Genomic DNA, 23690 nt, shown 5'->3' on the forward strand with positions numbered 1-23690 from the left:
AGATTCTATATAAACACACTGTTAAGATAACAGGCATATAAAATGAAAATTAATTCACACTTTCTTTATGCAGTACCTCATGCATCTACTTTTTTTTTTAAAACACAATACATTGTATTTGGTTTGTGTAGCTGAACCACAATCTCATCTCGAGTGATTTGCTTTATTCCATTCCGCTGTGACAGCTACAAGAGAACATCGTGCGTCTGTTGTAAATGTCACAGGATGTAACGGACAATTCTTCTGAGAGATCAGCCACCGGTCACAATCACCTCAGCTCAACCGCACACTGTAATCACACACGCACGGTCCAGAATACTTCAGCAACACTTATTTCGCTACTCTACCAGCCTGCCTGCATGGGACACAGATGTGCGATTGTGGCAGCTGTTGATTCCCACTGAGTCATATGCCACGGACCCGAGAGTGTGAAGAGTTTTTTCACGCTTCGAATTAAGGTCAGTGACTTTGCAGCTTGTGGCAGGTTAATTTATGCAATCACAAGGGGTGTGTCGTGAGAGCTGTGCATCTGCTGCCTGAATTCATGAAACGCTACAGTCGATGCGAGGTCTTTTCGCGAGCCTGTACAGCCTTAACTCTCAGCATTTGTTTTTTTACAATCATCACACTCTCCAGTTATTATTGGCCTTTAAAAGTGTAAACAGGGTGCTAGATGAATCTGCATAAACTGTGTTTCCTATGGCTTTAAAAAATAATTCACAGTAGTTTGTTGGAATCATGCAGTCATAGCTGTTGGTAGCATCGGATGTTTATCAACTTCTGATTCGTATCATTTTATTCTGAATGTGTGTGTGTGTGTGCATCTGCACTTATGATAGTAGAGGCGGTTACTACGTTACAAGCTGTTAATAAGAGGGGGCTACTAACGAAACGAAAGGTCACAGCCTCATCGAGGTATTCCCTCAAGCAGTTATTACGTTTCTTAAACGTTTGGACCACTTACCTCTGCACTCTTAGATTACAAGTTCTCTTGAACCATGAATTTTAATGAGCAGATGTGAAGTAGAGCTGCTGTTTGAGTTACAATGTGGGTATAGGCATAACTGAGGAGCAGAGAGGGGAATTAGTGCACAGTAAGGAAGGAAATGCCCCGGTGTTCAGGTGGTGGCCTCTTTGCTGTCACTGCCAGCTTCTGTGTTACAACACTTTAGAGCCTAAAAGCTACACAAACCTCATTGCTGAGTGTAGATTTTGGGGGGGGGGGGGGGGGGGGGGGTAATGCTATTGGACAAACAGTTCTGAATAGGAAACATACATCTATACCTCAGTAATCTAACAATCCTCAGCAATCCAGATGAACAAGTTCTTTTCATTACTTTATTATTTCACTCTTCTGTGATGTGGTCTTTGTTGGTGGAATTTGAATCAGGACTCAGAGCCACAAAGCTGCCAAACGCCTGTTTTCAATCACCATGGCTTCCTCCGAAACTGTTTGTTTAGGAACCACAAAACTGTGGAAATGTCAAACTTCCATTCCCTATATTCTAACAGTTGGAGCGTAACCCATTTAGAGATTAATCCTTCCAGTTTATTTTGCCTTCATATCCACTTGCTCCTTTGTTCTTGATCCTCAGCATTCCTGCTCTCTCTCTCTCACCTCTACCTCCACATCATTAGCTTCTCTTCATCACAGCCTCATTTATCTGTCTGTGTTTGAAGAAATGCAGTTACATAAATGTCTAATTTCCTTAACTTAAATTAAAGAGACACTAAACCATAAGTAGTAATGAACCATATAATGGTTCAAGCCTGTTTGAAAGCAAAAACACACACATAGGCCTTTAGTTTGACTGAGGTAGTGTTACATTTTATTGGCAGTGCAAGTTGTTGAAAGCAATTGCAGCTGAAGCTACCAGACGGAAACAGAAGGTAGAGGTCATTTTAAAAAGTACCGCTGCCTGAATTGTCTACGTACCGGAGATGTAAGCTAACTAGTATCATTAGCCTGCTAGCAAATCAAATCACATTAACGTGAACGTGAAGCTCCTGAACACTGTGCTCAATTCAATTTAAAAAATAAGGACACCTTCTACTTTTACTAGCTAATTTTACTTGAAGTGTTGTATTTAGCCAAGTCAATATGCTCCTGTCTGATTACTTGTGGTTTATTTGATTTACTCGTTACAGTTTTGTGTTATGAAGGTTGCAAGAGATTCTCTTGCAACCTTCTCTGAAAATAACTCAAAAGCCAATTAGCTCTAATTGGACATCATTCATCCACAATGTAAAGATGACATTTTTACAGATAATAAAATAGAGGCAACATTTGATGAATCACTCAATATTTTAACTTGAAATTCTGTTACTTCTCCACTGAAACAAACGGAGCCAGTTACTTAGAAGTTGCACTAATGTACTGCTTTCAAACTAGAGGCCTGTTTCACTAAAGGCCAATATCTGGTAAATGAATGAGGGCATCAGAATCAGCGTGATTGGCCATGTATGCGTGCGCATACATGGAATTTGACTCCCGTTACACATTGCTCTCATCGTACATACAGTACATACATAGAATATACAATAAACAACAGAAATATAAAAACAAGGACGTTAAAGACAACAAAGTAGAACAGAGAAACTACGCATAAACATTAATATTTAAGTACTATGTACAATGTACAATACAAATATATATCAAGGAATATATATTTGGAAACTACAACAGAGGACTTCCCCTCTGGTGGCCATATTTAAGGACCTCAGCCTTTTGGTTAACAACCTGGAAAAGGCTGATTGTGTTTCTATGCACAAAATATATCCGTCGCAACAAGATTGAATACAAATGTTTGTCGATTATGTCGTCACTTTGTTAGCTAGCACCCTAACATCACTGTTTTTTTGTTTTTTTGGGTTAAACGACACGAGGACTAAAAGCAAGACATTTGATGGGAGTTGCTAGATTTGAGATTATAAAGTGAATTTTCCAGATCTTAACGTGACTTTTGACTCATTCTTTTTCTTCTTTTTGTATAGTCGTTGTTAATTCTCCATCTTTTCTAAATGGCCTCCTTACTTTCACCCGAGTCAGACTCACACAGTTTCTGGTCAGAATCGCCGGTGTGCTCCTTTATATTATTAGATTGTTAGAGAATACTGACATGTATGTACCAACATATGTACTTTATACTGTATACTTGTAATGGTTTTTAATTAACCATAAACTCTTTTATTTTACTAACAATTGTTTTTATTTGTTGGTGTTTTTAGTGATATACTTCGACTACTGGAAACCGTTGTTTTTTCTGTATAAAAAAAAAGTGAAGGAGCTTAATGAATGAAGAATGATCCAGTACATCTGGATGGTCGCACGGTGCCTATTGAACCAGTGTTTGGCTTTCAAAAGTGTTTTTGTCTATGCAGCGTCGATGGACTCGCAGTCAACCTCCTGTGACCGCTTCACTTTCTGTAGTAAACTCTAAACGATGAATTTGATCTCCTGTAGCCTGCGGTAGCTTCAGGACCAGCTCACCCTACAGTAGAGCCCCTTACCTAAACTATAAACTACTAACACTACTAGTTCATGTTTTTAAGTTGGACTTACAGCTGCTTTTCCCTGACAGTCAAAACCTGACATTTCTCTCCTGCGTTTGCTTTTTGTTTTCTTCTGGTGCTCGCCTGTCGTATGCAGGTCAGAGCTACAGAGGCACATTCGGGCTCTCTTTGGTCTTTTGGTTGTTACATTCTTCCATGATCGGTGTAAAACAGGTAAAATGAACAAGAATCAAAATGTGTCATATTTACTTACTTAGTCCGTTTGTAAAGTTATTCTGCTTTATTTCATTTAGCATTTGCTTGTGTTTACTGCTGTTGTCTATCAGTCAGTTGCCAGAAAACAGAACCAAGCCTCTCAGTCTCACCTCAGTAGACTTTTCTCTGGCAGAAAAAAAAACTAAAACGCTTCTGCAATGAGCCTTCTACTCTGCAACCTGCCATTTCTCTGCTCCTCTAACCTCAATCTCTTGCTTGCTGTTTAACTGCTGTGCTTTGCCCTCAGCCTGAAACTGTACAGCCCATATGTGAAACAGGACAGCTGAAGGTCTATATATCATGAAGCTGAGTCATGATTTGCTAAAAGCTCAACACCTCATATACTGCCACGGTCAACCTCCAGTCAGTTTTATTCTTTGTGAAGGAAAGCTTTCATTGCTTTTGAGCACACCTGGATAATGTCTTTAGATGCTCTATATATAGGTCATAGAAACCCTGTTATGTGTGCATATGTTTCATTGCCTTGACTCTAGGCATCATGTTTTCACAGCTATAAATACCCTCAACTATTTCTGGCGATGTATATTTCTGTATGGTGCCATGGAAACACTTGGCCCAGGCCTTTCCACAGCCTTACATGACAAAATATTGGTAATATTTCAGTGCTGGGCTCTGCTAAACTTTGTCCTTCTCTAAACCTCAATTGCCTCTCTTCACTTCTTCTGATATAAATACATATTTCTGTTTTAGTCATTTTACACAATGTTCTAACAAGGCCAGTGAGGCCACAAGATCTGACATGAAATCATGCTGCTAGAAAAATTAAGGTAATTTTTTTTTGTGTGTGTTTTTTTAAGTAACTTTGAATCAGTATCAAAGGAGGCACATTTTTCTATTAAACCAACAATAAAGAAGTAATATGAAAACAACTCATGCTGTCATTGCCAGTCACTCTTTTGTTGACGGTGTGCTTTCAGTCCTCAACTGTTCCACTTCCACGCTGCAGGCAATTATGTTGGGAGATTAACCCCAGACACTCTGCTGCTGTTCAGGGACACACTGACTGTGTCTTCCATCGTATGCTCCTTATCACCACAGCAACGTGGCTGAGTTCACTGAGGCAGTAAGTCCTCCCTTGACTCCCCATTACCCCGTTTAACCTCAGTATCTCGCAGCCAACGCCGACGTCTTTAAGATCACTTTGCTGAATCCGTTCCAAGCAGCATAGCTCTGAATGTACATACAGGGATCTGTTGTTTTTGATGTTGTCACAAGACAGGGAATACGTCACTTGTTGAGCCTGGGGCTATCGTTTCTCTTTTTTATAAATAAGAATTAATACAGTGAAGAAGAATCTTTAACTGGGGCACAGATGTAAAAACAGAATCATATTATTAAATCAAATGAAATCTAAAGTCTTCTTAAACCATGAACCACATCTTTTACTGGTCTGGCATGATTCTCTTTTTCAACAATTCATTTACATGATCAGAAACCGTCTCAAAACAAGTGTCTGTATAGAATAAGGATGCAGCAGACTATTGCACCAAAAACAACATATCAAGCACTTCGCTTTGGAAATAAAATAATTTAACTTATTTATTTATAAAACCATATAATATATATTTTAGTCTATAATTCTCAACTTTTTAGGATGGATATTTCTGCAGTGTACTTATCAAACATCTGTGTGGTTCAGTTACGCTTATTCTAAGGTAATTCTGGCCCTTGGTGATAAATTATTTTCATAGGCTACTGATACAAAATTCAGCTTCAGTTGTATTTAGCTAGTTTAAGTTCCTTCGGATCCTGATTAGCTTCACCATTACATAAGCTTTTGTTGCTGGGGTCCACCTGATCCCTACAGTATGTCAATAGCCAGAGGTACTATATCAGAGCGTGACACGTAGATTAAAACATTGTATCTTGAACGTCACGACTGGGCTCTTACGCCATAACATAAGGAGGGAAATGCATACAGTTGTACTGGTTGAAATGGTAAGTCAATTGAGCAGTAGTGTTGGAGAGTTGATGTGTGAAAGTGGATTTTTATGTAAAATAAAGATAAGTGCAACCAAACCAAAGAAAACATGTGGTGCAGCAGGAAGAGCCAGCAGCCAGGAGTGAGAGAAAGGACCTATGGGGATCCTCAATGCATTCTGGATGGAGTGACCAGGGGCACCCAGTTGCACTAATTCAAACTTAACCTACCAGTGTGGCAATACCGACTCGACAAATTTCAGGTCATCAGGAAAAAACCTGAGAACCAGTTCCCAACTGCACAATACAGAAACATTTACTTGGAGAAACAAATCTCAGAAGTACCTTCACAATGTAAGAAGCCTCTTCGATACGGTTTGCCCTGATGCAGGTGACCTATTAGTAAGGTGTTCATTAATATTTACTCAAATTAGATTTCAGAATGCTCAAAATCACTCAATTCTCAATTCGAAACAGATGATCTGAATAACCCTCCAATCAACTCAGTCATTGTGAAATTTCACTCAAATTTATTGGGAAAAGGGAAATGACAGCAAGTACCAAAGAATGAGTGACTGCTACACCTGCAGACCGCCGGAGACAGAGGGCCGACACGTAAAGCTGACTGATGCTGCAGAGCTGTCTTACTGTTTATTCCTTATTTTGGAGATAAAATAAATGAGTTGGATGGGTACGAATTGTAAAAGTGGAGACTGAATATTTGTATTTCTACAAACTGACCAGTAGGTCGCCATACAGTGCAGAAACCAACTGAACTGTTTCAATGCAATCACTAATGTAACACTGTAGATTCTCCAGTAGGGGTCCCCCCTCTCTGATTTCTGGAAATACATTCGATGTCAAAATATTTTATTGTCATTACACATGATTTACTAAAAAAAAAATCGTAATTTTAGGATATTATTACATAGCAATAAACAAAATAGTTTTTTTTATGCCAGTGTTCCAAACATCTGGCCTATCCAACATATATCTTCCAGTTACACCTATACAGAAAATAAAATAAAACATAGAAAAATACCACATTATAAACTACTTCTATATTCTTTAAAATAACATTTTAAATTATTTTAAATGAACTGTTCACTGAAGTAACTGCTACACATCTACAGTTTATCCGGACTTAAAGAGCTTTTTTTGTCATCTCCCAGGCTTTCTCTAATTAACTAGCTGATCTATATGTTGTGAACAGCAGCTCAATCTCTGTGCATCATCCACATTTACAAAGTCTAAATATACAAGTATAATATTTTAGTATTTCATGGGGATCTTTAATAACATTCATATTTTCCTTGTAAGCATATGACAAGCATGAATGTTTTCTATGGTTGTGAAACTTTCAGGAGATTTTCACATTAACTAATGTAGGCACACTTGTGGGAAATGCAGTGACACACACACACACACACACACACACACACTATGGAACAATTATGAAACATGTTACTTTTAATGGTGTTGTCACTTTGACCAAGAAGAAGAAGAAGAAAACGGGAAAGAGAAGGTCTACTTTAGTGTGTATTATCAGGGGCCTCTGGGGCCTCTGGGGCCCTGAAGAACAAAGCAGGAAGTGATGTAAGTGAGAATGATAAAACTGTGGTAAATGTTTCTGTTGTGTCACACTGTTTTCTTTCCTGCCCCCCTCATGGCGCTTCCTCACTTATCTGTCAACAGAGAAACAGATTATTTTACACTGCTGTTACACATTAGCAGGTTGTGAGAAAGGAAAGTGGCAATCATTCATCGGGGTCCAGATACATTGAAACTCCAGATCCATGTTTTGGAAGTTTCAAATCTGATGAAGTTTGATTATGGGTCACTGTTTTCAGCATCTGAGAGTCGAAAGACATCCAAAGTTCGGAGGGGTTCGGATTAAGTAAATGGCTGGGATAATAAAAGATGTTTATTTGAAAACAGTTGATGAAAACCATACATATTTTAGAAATCAGTACAAACCGTTTCTCAACTTTGTCTTCATTGGTAGAGGGAAGCTTGGGCTTCTGGTGTGTTGCAAATTTGAGGGTCACCATTTGTTACAGGACCTTTGTGGTCGATTGCGAGTTTCAGCCCAACAACCACAAAACCTACACCACATATGACTGCCACCCATTTTCCACTGAAAGTGCTTAGTTCTCTTCCTTCGAGGCAGCCGTTATTTTTAAATGCTTTCAGTACAGTCTGAAAATTAACTTACAAACAGATCTGAGACTTACTTGAGACAGAAAAGTAACAGAATTTGGCCTTACAAAGGTTGGTGTTCGACAGCCAACACTCAAGTCTTAGATGCAGTTTCCTACAAACACGAGGAGTTGTCACACCTGCATGAGTTAGTGCTGAAATGATTTGTTCGATTTTGGTGATTGACAAAAAGCTAATCACCAACAGCTTTCATTATCTCACTGGGTCATACTTGTACATACTCAAATGCATCACTTTTCTTTGTTTTATTTCATTGTTATATTTGGGTTTTGGACAAAACAAGCACTTTGGACATTCAATTCAGAAGTGCTAATAAATGACTTATCGAAACAATATTAATGAATCGCTGCTGCTGATGGGTAATCACACCTGGGCAGCAGGCCATGGCCTCTGCTCACTTATGTTTCATTCTGTTCAGATCACGTGTATTAACCATTAGTCAGTTGGACCTGTTTACAGGTGCTCAGCCTGTTGCTGAGATTACAGTCGGTGTGTTATTGTTTTCAGAAAGACAAAGTGTGACAGCCAGGCACGAATGTGCTGCTGCCATGTCTCTGCCAACGTATGTCCTGTCCTCAAAACAAAACACACCCACTGCCTGCACACTTCCTGCGCTGATAATGAGGTGATAAAGGCTGCTCTTGTTTTTATGTTTCACACAGTCTGGCCAAAAATGCACAACTTTAAAACATGCACACACACCGCGTTGTTCATTTCATCCTCGGCTGTGAATGTGCTTTTCCACTTTTCCCTCTGCTTAGGGAACTAGTAACGGGACAATGTTGGAGCAGAACTGTTCATTGTTTCTGCAGGGAGGGCCTGGTGGAGGTGGATAAGCCAGAATAACAGTTCATGGACATTTTGGACAAGTTAAAGACAGATGGGACAAAGAACGAACAGAGATAATGTGCTGGAAAAAGGGAAGGGAAGGAGGGAAGAAAGGGCTACATCCTCTCCTGACACGGACATGAAGACCAGGACAGGAAGCAGTGCACCGAGAGGTGTTTCTTATTGCTTAGAAGTGACCTTGTTTGAAGATGTTCAAATGTTCAAACACACACCTGAACTTGGTTAAGAGTTTTGAAAGCAAACAATTGAATTTTGCTGGAACAGAAGTGTGTGTGTGTGTGTGTGTGTGTCTGTCCCGTTTCTGTGTTTGTGAGCACAAGACGACGTCACAACGAGGCGATAAATAAATGCCAGTGAAACCCTTTGAGATTCATCGTTTATATAAACTCTAATAAAGCAGAAAAATACATTAATACTAACTTTTCCAACAATATACATCAAACATTCAAACTTTATACATCCATCTGAAATATTTACACACGCTTACATTCAAAAGGTTTGCTCTGAAGTGAAAGCAAAGCAAATAGCCTACTGTGTTGCTTAGCCGTTTTAAAAACTGTGGCTCTGTTTAAATTCACATCTTAAAATAGATTTCTACCAACATTAGAGATCCTTTTTAAAATGACATCAAACAAGATTCTTTGCTAAATAAAAAATGTCGAAAAGAACAAACAGCTTCATGTCATATATAACTTAAGTGCTCTTAAAAAGAATTTCAAAATGAAACCAGGATACATTACGCTACTAAAATGTTGCTGCGTGGCGTTGGTGAGTTGTCAGGGCCCCTGCTGTGTGTCACAGCCCAGGACCTCCAGACGCAGGGCGATGTCATTGATCCAACCCCGCGGGTGGACGCGGAGGTAGCGGCCGAACAGAGGAGGATCAAAAACGGTGAGAGCTTCATTGTCTGACTCGTTGTTTCCTGTGAAGATCTGAGGAAAGAAAAACAAAAATAGAGAAACAGGAAATGAATCGATGAACTAATTTAACACAGAAGACTGTGTGTCACTAACACACTTTAATAGGATTCCTTGGTGGTTGTCAGCTCCATAACACAGAGTGACTCATCCACCTGTGTAGCAGTAAGGAAACTGTGCGACAGATTAGGCCTTCTGAATCGATGATCCAGTGAAGGAATACGTGAAATGAGTAACAGGGACCTGGATCATTTTTAGCAGCATCACTGGCCTTCTTTTATTGGTAAACTGGGATGTGTACCTTTTCTCTTTGGGAGCTCTCCTCCAACACACTGCTCCAGGAGTGACCATCATGACTGACGGTGACTGAGAACTCGGTCACCATCATTTTGGTAAACACTGATCGTGCTCCTTGGGTTGTGACCCCTGTGATGCGTTTTACTTTCCCCAAGTCAACCTGCAGCCACTCGTGAGGGTTGTTGTTCTGGGCAGAAAAGAGCAGAGGAAACATTTCTAGATCTTACAAAGGAAAATACAAGTGTCAAAGAGAAACAGCAAAAAACAGATCTGCAAACAGGTATACCAGGGTCTGTATTTATTCATTTTGTTCTGTTCACTGATTTGATTTTCACAAAGTATATTCACCGTCTCCAAATGAGAACTACACGAAGATCATGTGATTATGAAATGATATGAGCAGAAATACGAAAGCCAGAAGTGTAATGCATAAAATAAAATAAAGGACATCTCATGAAACACAAATAAATAGATACCAGTTTCTGAACGAGGTAGAAGTAGGCCGAGCAAATGAAAACAAAAAACAGATGTAGGGATGACCAAAGGGAACACCACACCACTTCCTCTCCCACAATACGATTAGGAAACTTATAACCTAGGAAAGTGTTTCTGGCAGTGCATCTTTTTCCACTGACATGATGTGGCCGCACACTGCAAAACCAAACATCAACCAACAGTTAATGAGGGGATTTTGTTCCCATTTTAATTCATTTAACCAACATTTATGATCACTTCTGGTTTCAACTGACATGCAAAGAAAAGCCCCAACAAACAAAAATGACACAAAGTTGAACCCTATCTTAAATCACAGCTCTCACATTTTTACACAAGGAAAAGTAAATCTAGGCCATCCCATTTCATTCTGTTTCCTGGAACACGTTTTCCTGTTTAGCCTGATGTTGAGAACATTGAAAAATGAAGCTACTGTTGCCCATCTGTTTAGGCCATTACAGCCCTTTCAGGTTGCTATTCTAGAGAATAGTTGGCACACAGTGGTTGACCTCCAGCCATGGATCACAAGTGCTACTGATTGGCGCGTGACCTTTAATAACAGCTCAACAGTTTGACGGAGCGATGATTCACACCTCTACGGTTCAGTGCTGCAAAGAGTGGAAATGTTAAGCTGAGGAGGAGGAACTAGAGAACAAAACAATAATAAGAAAGAAAGAGGAGAGCGAAAGGGTGGTAAGTCTTATAATCTCTGGTTCCCATCACAATGTGAGAGAGCTAACGACTAATATCAATGACATCATTGCTAAGCGTGGTTGCAACGGAGCACACTTTTGACCTATCATCAATGCAGACTTGTGAGCTAAGCTAGCTGTTCCCCTCTGCTGTCAGTGTTCATGCTAAGCTAAGCTAAGCGTCTCCTCTGGTTGTAGCTTCATATTCAGCAGAAATGGTGTCAATCTTTTCATCCAACTCTTGGAAGGAAAGTGATCAAGCGTATTTACATGAATGTCAAATTATTCCTGTCAGTTACTCTTTAACTTGTGGTATAAATTACATTAGACAAATAGACAGCATTTGTGTTATTCGTGTTCACCTTTGGCCTCCAGGCGTTGGCGCTGCCTTCCTGGTGGAGGCGAGCGAGGTCGGGTCTCCAGCTACGCAGCAGAGATGAATAAAATGAGGAAGCACTAAAGCTGGCGTCAGGAATCAGCCTCTTCTGGAGCCCGAGAGGGAGAGAGCAGCCTGCTCACACGCACAAACACACATATAAGAGTCGTTCTCTGCACTTTCATACAGATCAAATGAACTCTGCGATAAATTCTGCTGCTGCCGGTGTAACTCACTGTTGAGATCGCAGCCCAGCAGCTCCAGGCGGAGAGCAGGCGTTTTCACAAAGTTTACCGGATGAATCCTGACGTAGCGAGCCACAAATGGTGGAGAGAAGGGGTTGTCTTTCACCTTGGAGCTGTCCATGTTGCCATAAAATGCCTAAACCAGAGCCATGCAAACAATTCAGTTTAAACTTCAAGGATCATTGAAACGTGCTTGAGATAGGCAACCCATTACATTGAACAATGTGTTGCCTTTACTGTATTAATTTACAATGAAACCGCATGATGTCATGTTTATGCAGCTGCAATTAGAGACCACTAGTGCCTCTTGGTACATGTAATACTAGTAACAGCAGAAGACAAACTTTGTTCTGCCGGTTTCCTTTGTAGGTGGTCCACGTCTCTTGGTCCAGGCTGTAGGAGATGCGGAAGATTGCTATGTAGTTGTCCCTCAGCTTGTAACTGACTCCCTGCGTCTGCACACCGTGCAACAGGGTGGGCCTCTGAAGGTCAACCTAATAACACACATTACAGCATGTTTCACTGTGTTTCTGTTTTACACGAGGATATTATAAAAAGAGTACTCAATTCAGATCTCGCATTCGCACACTACACAATATAGCATTGTTGTGCAATGGTTAACAGGAGAACGGCTGTATATCTTACTTGTATCCATGACATTTTGTTTCTGCCCATCCAGGCATTGATGAAACCCGACTGCTCCAGCCTCGCCAGCCTCGGCTCCCAGTTATCTGGAATCACGTGTGTAAACACGGTTATAATCCAACTCAGCGTGGGTAATTTCCTGGCTTTCAGATTTAATAAAGCTACTTGGTGGCCACAAGACTGGGGAGTTTTCATTCTCAGCACACTGGGTATTTGTGGTATGCACTTCCTCTCTCTACAAATATTGACAAATATTGTGGGTCTTAGCCTTTTAAATAAAAAACACTGTCTTACCTATGTGATCTGATGCTGTGATCTGGGAATCCTCGATCCTTCCTGATTTCATCCCCAGAGGCAAGGCACATCCTGCATGTGAAAATTCCAACTCAATATTGCCTTCCACAAATCCTTTTCTGTGCACTGAACACATCTGGACAGTACAGAACTACATATCTGTTTTCACATTTCTGGAAATGATGAAAAGTGGGAATCTACAGGTTTACTTCAGATATTCAATTTTGCAATATGGGAAGTGCATGAATTAATAAAAAGCCCCACAAATTACACAAAATACTTTAAAGTGTGGAAGATGTGGGGAATGCCGTTGACATTCACACAATGTGATGAAAATTGCACTGACAACATTGTTGTCACAAGTCCAAATGAACCGGACTGTTGGAAAGGTGGAAAATTGGAGCGACACATTTATCCCGACGTTGATGCTAGTATGGCAAAAAAAAACACCTACAGTAAATCCACCATTACTGCTCTGTTTAGCTATAAAATTACATTCTAAATATTAATATTATACAGATATGTTTCACAGATATGAGCCACTAGGTGTACCTACGTGGATTATAGACCAGTAGTTTAGCCCTCATGCCGGCCAGCTGGTAGTCTCCGATAGTGCACTCCACCAGCCACGTGCCGACTGTGGGGGGTCTCATCTCCACCGTGCCAAACACCCCTGAGTGACATAGAGCAATGCAACACATGAAATAATAGTCAAGAATAAGGCGTTCAGAGTGCAAGTAAGATAATTACTTAAAACAGAGACAATAAAAAGATGGAAGCGAGATCATTTTCTATGATTACATTTTTTTCAGTCCATAAAAAAACAGACAGGAATCATAATAACTCAAATCTGCAAATGCAGGGGTAAACATCTGTTCATGTGTTGCATGTTTTTATGCAACACATGAACAGAGAGTTTGCATGATCGAAGTGTAATGCGTCTCTTTATGCGTGTGTCTGTGTTTACCAGGGAAGAGGTTGTAGACCCCCATACGGTGTTCCTTTCCGGTGTGAACAGTGAAAGGTAAACCATGGAACTGCACAGCGTGGTACTCTCCATCACTTCCAACATTCAGAAGGTGCCACCTGACGAGCTGGTGCTGGGCGACCAACAGACCAGGAAGTGTCTCTGCCACATAACCGTTTATTGCTATGGAAGAACGCAGGCATTATTTCTGAGATTACATTTTTGAGTTTGAGATTAGAGTTCGCTCATTACAACATTCTCCACCTGCAAACTTATTGCTGGTGTGGTACCAGGGGTCCTCAGTGTTGGCCTGACAGGGCGGAGCACAGTGCCGCCGCAGGTTCTCCTCCATGTACCAGCTTTTAGTTTCATCAAAGGTGTGGAAGAGGAGGGCGAACTCCTGGACGTCTGGCTGCGTGTTCTGACGCGTCTGGAGAATACCGGATTTACAGATCACCAGTGGACCAATCAGACCTGAATGAAGGTCCTTCTCCTGGAACATAGAAAAGAAATATAATTTTCTTCTTGTCATGTAACTATAGCTCAAGACTATTAGCATTAATAACTATTTAATTTGTGATTGCCATTTGATTTCCGTGCAAGGAAATACATTTTGGATAAGAATTTATACAAATGAATACAGACATACAGTAAACACTGTATATCTATGGAAGATAAAGTAGGAACAGGCTTAAGGCAAAGACCTATCCAGACCTTATCCACAGTGGAGTAGTAAGCCCCAGTCTTGCAGGCAAATTGAGTGTTGGTTGGTCCTTGTTTGCTGGTTACTCTCCAGGTATATTGCCGTGCCTCCCCAGCGGCCACAGGCTCTCCTGGGACCCCGGGTGGAGCAGAGGAGGCATGGGTTTGGTCGATGCCGGCCCCCTGGCTGCGGTCATAGACCCCCTGAAGGTGAAAGGAGTAAGGCCTGGATGCCTTGTTCTTGAAGACCACCTTGAATAAGACACATTCACCAATAAAAAGTTAGTATTATTTACTAAATCATTCAATATTCTTTTATTTTGCTCAGGGACAATATCACTCACAGTGAGGACACCATTAATCTCAGCTCTGATGAAAGGTCCCATGATTCCCAGGTGTTGGTGGGGCTCTCCTCTGCTTACAGGAAGTAGGAAGTCTTTATCGCTGTAGGCCCGAAACACCACCTTCTTATACTCTGGCAGGAACTTCCTCATCCCTCGACGCATCTCTCTAAAAAGAGGAGTTGAATCAATACTGCTGCTTTACACATTGGGATTAGAATGAATACAAAATAAAAATAAATCTTTTGCAATTGTGAAAAATGTGTCTTCTTTTTATTTGATCCATGTCAAATAATAACATAACAAAGAAATTATCCAAAGCATCACCTAGTTCCAACAAACACAAATTAAATGAAGTAAGGCTCCTAACACCACAAAAGAAAAATGTTGGATAAAAAAATGTTGATTCCTAAATCAACAGGATATTAGCATGCTAACGAACCAACATTAGCATGGTAACATGCTTAAAGTTAGCATGCTAACTGAATAACCATTGCATGTGATCATGTTGATGTTTAGCGTTTTATCATGCTAACATGTCAACATTAGTATATTAAAAATGAGACATCCTAACATTTAGCATTTTAGTTTATTAAGGACAGAAGGAGAGAAAAAAACAACAACGAAATAGATTGATAAAACTCATGACCGTGCATTTGTTGTGGAGCTTGAGCCGGGAGACCATTCAATAAGCATAAAACCACAAATTGTGCAATTTCACATTTTTGTTTATGTACAGATTAAAGATACAGAAAATAACATGTTAAGCATGTTAGCGAGCTTTAGCGGTGCAGGTAGGCACATTTTTTTATTTTCCACAAAACAATGTTAAGGTCCTGCACGGATACCTGGATGAAATATCATTCCTACCTGGGTTTGATTAACTGGTGTGGTTTTCTGATGCCGTAGTCCCAGCTGATCTCCTCAGCAGCAATGTAGTAGACTTTGCGATGGCTGGTGTCTCCGGAGCGCAGGTCCATGTAATCCAAAGCAAGTATATCTGATGTGCCGTTCACCTATGATCAAATTTAGCATTTGCTGCGGTTGAGGGCGGTGTGTTTCGATTTGTGACAGTAGCCAATATATGGATATATATATATACTTAATGAATGTACAAAAGACATACACACGGAAAATAGTACCTCTTGTTCGTAGTCATCATACTCGAGGGACAGATCAATTCCTGTTGTGACGTTGTTATTAACAGTGTAGTTGTATTCCAGATCAGGCAGATCTACTGTAAGTCGTTCAGGTTCAGACCGGATGTGGTTTTGTGGGACTATGTTTTGATCCATCTCTTCTGAATTGCTTAGCCCTACAGTTGAGTCCTTCTCGTTCAGCTGTGGATTGCTGTCAAGTAAGATCTCGTTGATCTCTTCGAGCTTTCCATTCGTCCCATTATTCACACTTGACGCTTCTTTCCTTTCCTCAGCTTTTACCTCGGCACCAGCCTCAGTCCTATCTTTAGCCGCTTCTTCTCCAATCTCTAGCTCAGGTCCTTCTTCTGAGGCTCCAGAACCGATATCTCCATCTGTCCAGTTGCCGTCTGCTTGTCTCCTGTGCCTGCCACCTCCCTCTACTCCAGGTTCAGTGCCATTCGGAGAAACTGTCCGCTCCCCATCTCTCTCTATTTCCTCCAAGATATCCTGTGGGATTCCTCCCTCTTCTTCTGGTGATGTTGCAGTCACTTCCTTCAGCTGAGATGCTGAATGTTGTTCACCCCCAGTCCCCTCAGTTTTATTACAAATGACATTTTGACTGGAAGAGTTTCCTGATTGAGTATTGTTATTCGCGAGGGGTTTCTCACACACTGGAACCAACACTGTGCGATTTTTAGATCTTCTGCCCCTCGGCTGTAGATCTGGCTGATCGACATAGTCAAAGTAATCGCCTTCAATCTCGTCATGATCAACTCGGTCTCCATCGTCGCTATGACGTACGCTGTAGCGGATGCTCATCCCCTTGCTCTTGAGGCTGCCATCATAGGCACTGATCTCCCACTCACCTGGGAGAAGACAATTTATGACTCAAGAGCGACACACAATCCGAGAAGCATGACGCATCAAAACAATATATATGTTCTGTACAAGCCCACATATCAGCAGTATCCTGATGCGTTGATGTGCATCAATAAGTCAAGATCTGCAGCTGTCAAATTTCTCAGCATCGAGGCATGTCAGTGCTTCAGGAAAGCAGCATTTTTATGTTTCAGCTACTGAACCCTGGCTACTTCATCGGACTGTACAATATATATTTGGTTATAGTGTCTTGGAAATTATTCTGATTATGCTCTTTGTTTTTGTAAGTTTGTTGTAGAAAAATAAGACAAATGGAAATTTGAAAGCTACCGAGCTTGCAAAAGCTCTCTTGACGAAGCTCTGCACTAAAATGTGAAGCTAGCACCTGTTAGCAACTGCAGTCAAGCCATACAGTAGAGTCAGCCAAGCTTACCTTCCAAAGCACAACTAGCCAAAACTTCCAGCTAAAAGGTACTTATATTACGGTGACCTTCACCACCATCGATTCCAAGTATTCAATTAATGAGTTATTTAAAATGTGGTTACACCCACCAACATTATCAAACAAATAAGACGTCAGTCTCACCCATCAGCACGGTTTCCATTGGAACGGTTATGGCAGTCATGGGGAAGAGGGTGAGGACGGACTGGTAAAGGCCTTGGTACTCAAAGAGGTTTCCAGTGAAGTAAACAGAGAGGAAGTCACTCTGGGTGCCCACATAGGCCACATGCCAGAAGGCAACGTCTGTTTGAGACACCACAAACTGTCGCCCGCCGAACATGTCGCCGTTTATACCTGGAGTTAAAAGGAAATTAAGAGTTATTAAATTGATGGTGTGATGAATCAATGTATAATGGGCTGATCATACGAATAACAACAATCATACAAATAAGAATAAAACCAAATAGAGTAATGCCTGTTTGTGTGGACATAGAGAATGAATAGAAAGAATCCCTTTAAAGCAGCTATCATCAAATATTTTCAAAATAATGTATCAAATGACACTGTGAATTATCTTACTGTAAATGACATTAGAGCTGTAGAATTTAGGGTCTGTGATGTTCCAGGAGGTTTGGCTGGACTTCTGCATGTTTTCGTCGAAGTACCAACTTCTGTTCTCATCAAACACAGCAAATATCAGGCTCCACTCTTTGTCTGGGCCCAACTGCATGCAGCAGTAGATTCAGTGAAAGAGACAGAGGGTGTTATATTACATTAGTGCAGGTGAGAGAGAACACAGCGGGACTTTTTCAAATAATCCATTCAACATTGCGCTATGTTTACTATTGTTATAGAGACGTTCTTCTCACCAGACGTCCTCTGGTGTCCATGGTGTTGTGTTTGCAGATGAGCAGGGTGCCCACCAGCCCGGAGGCCAAGTCCCTCTCTCGGGAGACGGTGCTCTGATACAGCTGGGTCAGACACTGGGGGTCTCCCTCCAAGGGTCCATCATCTAATGTTAGCCTCCAATCGTAGCTAAACGTCGCGTTGGGCAGCACTCCCATGGAGCGCAAGTCTTTCTCTGCAGCTGTTTTAATGTGATGAGATAGATGAAACAGAAAATAAAACGAGAATAAGACCACTAAAGACAAGTAGGAAAACATATTACACTGAAAACTTTATACATGCCGTTTGTGTTGCCAAAATTACACATTTTTAGTATATTTGCAAGCTCGCATTGCTGATTGTGATATAAACGATTGATGAGTTTAGTCTGTTGGTTTATGTCTTTGCTTAAGCTTACAGTTGGCGGATCTATGCCGTGGAAGGATCTTGGTAAGGCCATTGGGGTAGATGTTAAAAGGGCGACTGGCCAGGTTTCTGAGCGTGATCTGGAGACACAGTTCAAACCAATGGAAGATCATTAGAAAGCCAAAAAAAAGAGCGCTACATCAATGCTTTTGTTTTTCTATGATTGACAACTGATGATTTTTTTCTTTTTGTAGCTTATATTTGATCATGTACAAAAGACCAAATTGAATATTTTTTGTCGTCACTCACAAAGATTTGATCGTTGATTTTTCCTTTCAGAAGTGGACCCAGCAGTGTCGGGGCAGGGTTCTTCCTCCGAGTGAAAGATCCATCTGTGTATTCCACATACACAGCCTTTGTATACTTGTAGTCCAGGTGATGGGGAGGTGCAACCAAATATCCTGACTGCAACTCACTGGATGAGTCAAAGACGATAGAGAAAAGACAACGAATTCAAATCAACTTTCAATCTCTGTTATTCTTCTTCCATCTCCTCCTCCATCTTTCCTACCTATCTGCGAGTTTGAAGCGAAGGGTGTAGTCCCAGGTGACCTCTTCAATAGCGATGTAATGCTCCCAGGCCCTAGATGGCTGTCCTCCGCTGGCTCTTGCTTGCAGTTGTTGCTTCCTAGGCTGAAAGCTTATGGTGTTGAACATATCCTCGCCATAGACACTGTAGTCATCGCCGCTGTCCGCGTTATCCTCGTGTTTGACGTTACGCAGGTCGGGTCCCGGCAGAATCACAGGTTCAGGGCATTTCTCCACCGTGAAGAAGGCGTTCATGCCATCTGAGCAGTAGCACACAATAACCACAAGAGTTATCATTTAAATAGAGGAAGTGAAGTACATTTGATTCGAGTGACAGATTGTCCTAAGTCCAGGAGACTTATCTGGTCTTTCTTACCGTGGCGGTGAGCATGTATCTGACAGCTCATAAGGAAGCGGCCTAAAGCAACAGGTCTCATTTCTGCAGTGATGAATGTCATCGGGGTCATCTCAACAGTGACTTTGCGATGGGTCAACACCTAAAACAATAACAATACAAGTGTCAATGTTAGAGGGAGGCCTGAAAGGACGCACTGTCAAATTGCCAACATGACAACTTTCTAGCTAGATTTAGAGACTTTTGGAGCGCCGCTGCTCCTTAAACTGGAAAAGAGTTGGCAGCACTGATACTTTCAAAATCTAGCACACTCTTGCTGGTTTGATTGATCATAATTTCTTTTTTGATTTAGGAGTTTAGGAAATATCTCCTTTACTCTTTAAAATGTGTGAGTGCTTTATGTAAAGACTTGAATTACCTGCAAAGTGTGATCCTGAAACTGAATAGAGTGGATTTCTGGAGTTGTGCCTATCCCAATCAGATGCCAGAACACATCTTTACGGCTCTGACACATTGACAAACCTACACACAAACAGACAGAGAGAGATAAAATTAGCCACATACAGCACAGCCACGGATACACTGAGCACAGTGTTAGCAACACTTAACACTACAATACGACTTCATGGAACAGACTCCCCGTCTACAGCCGGTCTGGTTCATTACCGGGTAACGTAGAGTTGATATATCCGTTGATGGTGTGGTATTCCTTTCTGCCGATGCTTCTCTTGAACTTCTCTCTGCTCTTCCTCTCTCCTATCTCTCCATACCAGCTCTTGGTCTCATCAAATACTGCAAACAGCAGGACAAACGCCAGGTTTCTCCTCTGGCCATCATCTGTGAGGGCACCTGGGAAAAAAAAACACACACATACACAAAATACATGTGATTCAAGATGTGATACTATGCTTGCAATGCTATGGAGCAATTTAAAATACAGGAGCGTTTTCATCTTATATTCCACCAATATTCCTTTTCCTATACATTTTTATTCACTTTTCTGAACATTCAGATAAACCCGTGCTCATTGCGAGCGTCTCTATCCAGTGCAGGAATGATGATGTTGATCTGTTGGTCGATTGGTCCACCACTTTGTTCGAGACTGAAACACCCCAACAGGTATTGGAGGGATTGCCGTAGAATTTTGTACAGATATTCAGGTGCCTACTGGGTGAACTTCAATGACTGATACAACATGAGGCTCACATTTGTAGTTTTAAATGAAATATCTCAGTAACTACAGAATGTATACTATTGATTTTTTTTTAAATTGTCAAATACTTTGGTTTCTGACACTAATGTAAGAGCTTTAAAGAACAATAATTTACATAAAGACACAAGACATGACGAGAGGTAATGCATGTTTATAGGTGTGATTAGATGCTGTGTCTGTACCCTTTGCCCGACCACACACACTGACTTGTTTTGCAGATGAGCAAGGCACCGATGAGTCCTGAGTTCACATCTCGGACTGTGTCCACCTGGGATGAGTAGGAGTAGGTGAGGCACTCTGGATCACTGGTAGTGGGACCGTCATTAGGGCTGATCTCCCACACGTACTTATAGTAGCCTCCAGGAGAGACGGCATCATCCTCCTTCTCATGGCCTGCTGTGTAGTCATCATAGCCGGCTCCTGGAAACAAAGACGCAGCATGACTCCTCTGATTTTATTCAGCAGTAGAGGAGGGTCGAAGCAGGAGAATGGGTGGCACAAGAATGCAAGTAATCCGGTAAAAAGAAAATCCTATAATGACATTGCAGGAACACAACAAATAAATAACGAAACATAACGTTAGGAAAATTATGTTTTGGGAACTTTACCGATAAAAAAAACATACAGTCAGGAATAAAAGTGAAAGTAACAATGTACACTGCTGTAAAAACATATCAAGAGGATTCACTGACTCAAGATCATTTGCAGTACACACACACACACACACACACTTTTCTTCAATCTCGATATCACATGCTGCTGCGATTAGATCCGACGCCTCATTCCTATATGTGACAGGTGCAGCCTTTCAGATTATGATGAACTCCATTATGATAATCTACCCTGTGACAGGAAGGCCTGAGCTGTTTACAAGAACTGGCTGCTTTGGATCTACAGCAGCATTAGGACATTTGCCAATGGCTTCTGTGAAGGGTATTAACCTTCAAAAGCTGCTCTGATCAGGGATCATTAATTATTTCCTTTGAAGTTGGGTATTGTAATTCAAAGGCACCTAACATTAGTCATCAGTCTGTAAGACTGGCCGTTTGGCTCAAACATGCAGCAAGAAATTTGCACAGACAAGATAATGATAACCGTTGCTCGCTGTAATTTCCCAAGAATGAGGAGTCAACTTTGTTTTTTAATCTCTTAATGAAGTCACACTGTTTGCCTCTGATATCATTCTGGTTAGTAGCAATTTGACATTTACATCATCGCCTTTTCTGTGGATCTTTCTCCTTCTTGGGCCTAAAATTATTTCAGACTTTAGTAAAAAAAATAAAAATAAAAAAAGCATGTGAGTAAGAAGATACATTTTTCCTGAAAGCCGTAAAAGTAGGATTAAGTAGTAGGAGTAAGTGTTTTGCCATTGACTCATCTAAACTGTAAAATGGACTTCACATTAAAAAGTAATTATGAGTCAAAATGCTGAGTCAAAAAATGAAGTATGCTGCTGACTAATAAAAAAGCAGCTCCCTCCATTGGGTTTCCTACCTTCAGACTGTTTCCAGTAGGTGATCCCCACAGGGCTGATACTGTAGGACTGAGAGGCCAGGTTTTTAAAGTGGATCACCACCGTCTCACCAGCCTGAGCAACAATCACTGGGCCTTGAATACCTGCAATAACAAGGACACAACATTCTTAAAGAAGTCATAGATATGACCTCCTACTTCAAGACAAAAGGTACACGCTCCGAAACAGAACTGTTCGTTCTTTGTGTTGAAAAGTCAGGCAAACGCTATATTTGTCCACAACATCAGTATTCAAATCACATTATTGACTGTAAAACTACTAAATTTGACTTTTTACTTTCTGTTTCAGGTTCTGGACATTATTTAGTTTGTTTTATTTATTAAATTAATATAGCAGTAGACTATTAAACCATTAATGAAAATTATGATTAAATAACACAAAGCTAATGACATATTTGATTGATTGAGAAAATGGAGAACATCAAAAGAGACCTACCTGTCCATGCTGGCCTTGGTTTGGGGACAGTGTATGTAGAATCTGTATACTCTCTGTAAACTGCCTTGACGTATTTTTGAGGAATATCTCTGGATCTCCTTAAAAAAAAAAAAAAAATCAATGGAACCAAACAAATCAAATAATAAGAAAATGAACACTTATGAACAGCCCTCTAAATCAATTGTTCCCACCTTTATCAATTGTAATTGTGTTACTTTCTAAAACATGAGCTTGTATTGGAAGCATGGAAGCCTAATTGTACGAGACTTAATTTTCTATATTTTTCTATTCTACTAAACCAGCGTTTGGAAACTGTCTGTGGGTAGTTTGAATTAAACAAAGAAATATTCACCTTTGGTCGGGCGCTGGGTCAACAGCGTCCAAGTACACGTAGTCCCAACCGATTTCTACAGCTGCTATGTAATACGCTTTTCCAGCAGCGGACTGTTGCGCTCCTCCGGCGGAGGAGCAGAGCAGGAGCAGAAGTGTTGCGGCTCTCATCGCGCTCAGCTCCATGTCCAGGGTCAAACACTGCACCGGCTGTGCCGCTTCCCCTGTGGGCTGAAACATTTAAAGGAAGAGAGGGGTGGGGGTTGGGGAGAGGAGTAACAGGGTTGCTGGAATTGCACGTGGGGGCGTGTGTGGTGGGTGAAATGCGCACGCTCTGCTATGATAAAATCAGGTTAATAAGTTGTATTGTCCAGTGGGAGAAATCTGTCTTGGACACACCGCGCACAATTAACTCGTAAAAAAAACAGTAAACTCATGAAATAAAAAGCACAAACACCTACAATGATGCCTCATCAAGAAGCATAATATAAAATATTAATGACACATATTGGTTTGCCAAGTAGTGAAAAGTTCCTTTGTCAGGTGCTCCAGCGTGACACTGGCTGGATCAAAATCCATTTAAAAACGTATTATTTACCTATAACTGCATCGCTTATTTGAAAGTGAGAAACAACGGACTATTATTCTAACTGATGGATTGCAGACATTTATAACTTTGTGAGCTTTCTTTTTTTCCGCGGTAAAGTGTATTTTTTGGGGGGTCCAAGGACAGAGGATGTCGTGTGCTGTACAGATTGTAAAGCTCTCGGTGGTAAAT

The 23690-nt window shown here is 40.9% G+C and overlaps 1 protein-coding gene and 1 long non-coding RNA gene across 3 annotated transcripts; one reads left to right on the top strand and one right to left on the bottom strand.

The window, feature by feature from the left end:
* Positions 1 to 9140: 9140 nt before the first annotated feature.
* On the bottom strand, positions 9141 to 23138 carry f8 (coagulation factor VIII, procoagulant component). 2 transcript variants are annotated; one of them, XM_076102988.1, is made up of 27 exons: positions 22935 to 23137; positions 22583 to 22680; positions 22108 to 22230; positions 20821 to 21033; positions 20067 to 20249; positions 19819 to 19922; positions 19422 to 19542; positions 19029 to 19305; positions 18767 to 18932; positions 18510 to 18597; positions 18076 to 18293; positions 17786 to 17930; positions 17351 to 17560; positions 15889 to 16751; positions 15617 to 15762; positions 14750 to 14915; positions 14418 to 14657; positions 13968 to 14196; positions 13704 to 13886; positions 13293 to 13409; positions 12737 to 12808; positions 12443 to 12528; positions 12142 to 12291; positions 11789 to 11933; positions 11539 to 11687; positions 9997 to 10179; positions 9141 to 9710 (listed from the first exon to the last, which is right to left on the bottom strand). In XM_076102988.1, exons 1-27 carry the CDS (start codon positions 23096 to 23098, stop codon positions 9555 to 9557), a joined length of 4995 nt encoding a protein of 1664 aa, XP_075959103.1. In that variant the 5' UTR covers positions 23099 to 23137; the 3' UTR covers positions 9141 to 9554. The 2 variants fall into 2 exon arrangements, with proteins under 2 accessions (XP_075959103.1, XP_075959104.1); XM_076102989.1 differs by lacking the exons at positions 9141 to 9710; positions 9997 to 10179 and adding an exon at positions 10276 to 11092 and having other exon boundaries at positions 22935 to 23138.
* Positions 21465 to 22897, top strand: LOC142962481 (uncharacterized). The gene is made up of 2 exons (XR_012957323.1): positions 21465 to 22297; positions 22436 to 22897. It is a non-coding gene; the product is annotated as an uncharacterized LOC142962481 (long non-coding RNA).
* Positions 23139 to 23690: the final 552 nt, after the last annotated feature.

Source organism: Anarhichas minor, unplaced genomic scaffold (genome assembly GCF_050575085.1).
Source record: "Anarhichas minor isolate MPS153535 unplaced genomic scaffold, ASM5057508v1 ptg000028l, whole genome shotgun sequence".
In the NCBI taxonomy this organism is placed as follows: Eukaryota; Metazoa; Chordata; class Actinopteri; order Perciformes; family Anarhichadidae; genus Anarhichas; species Anarhichas minor.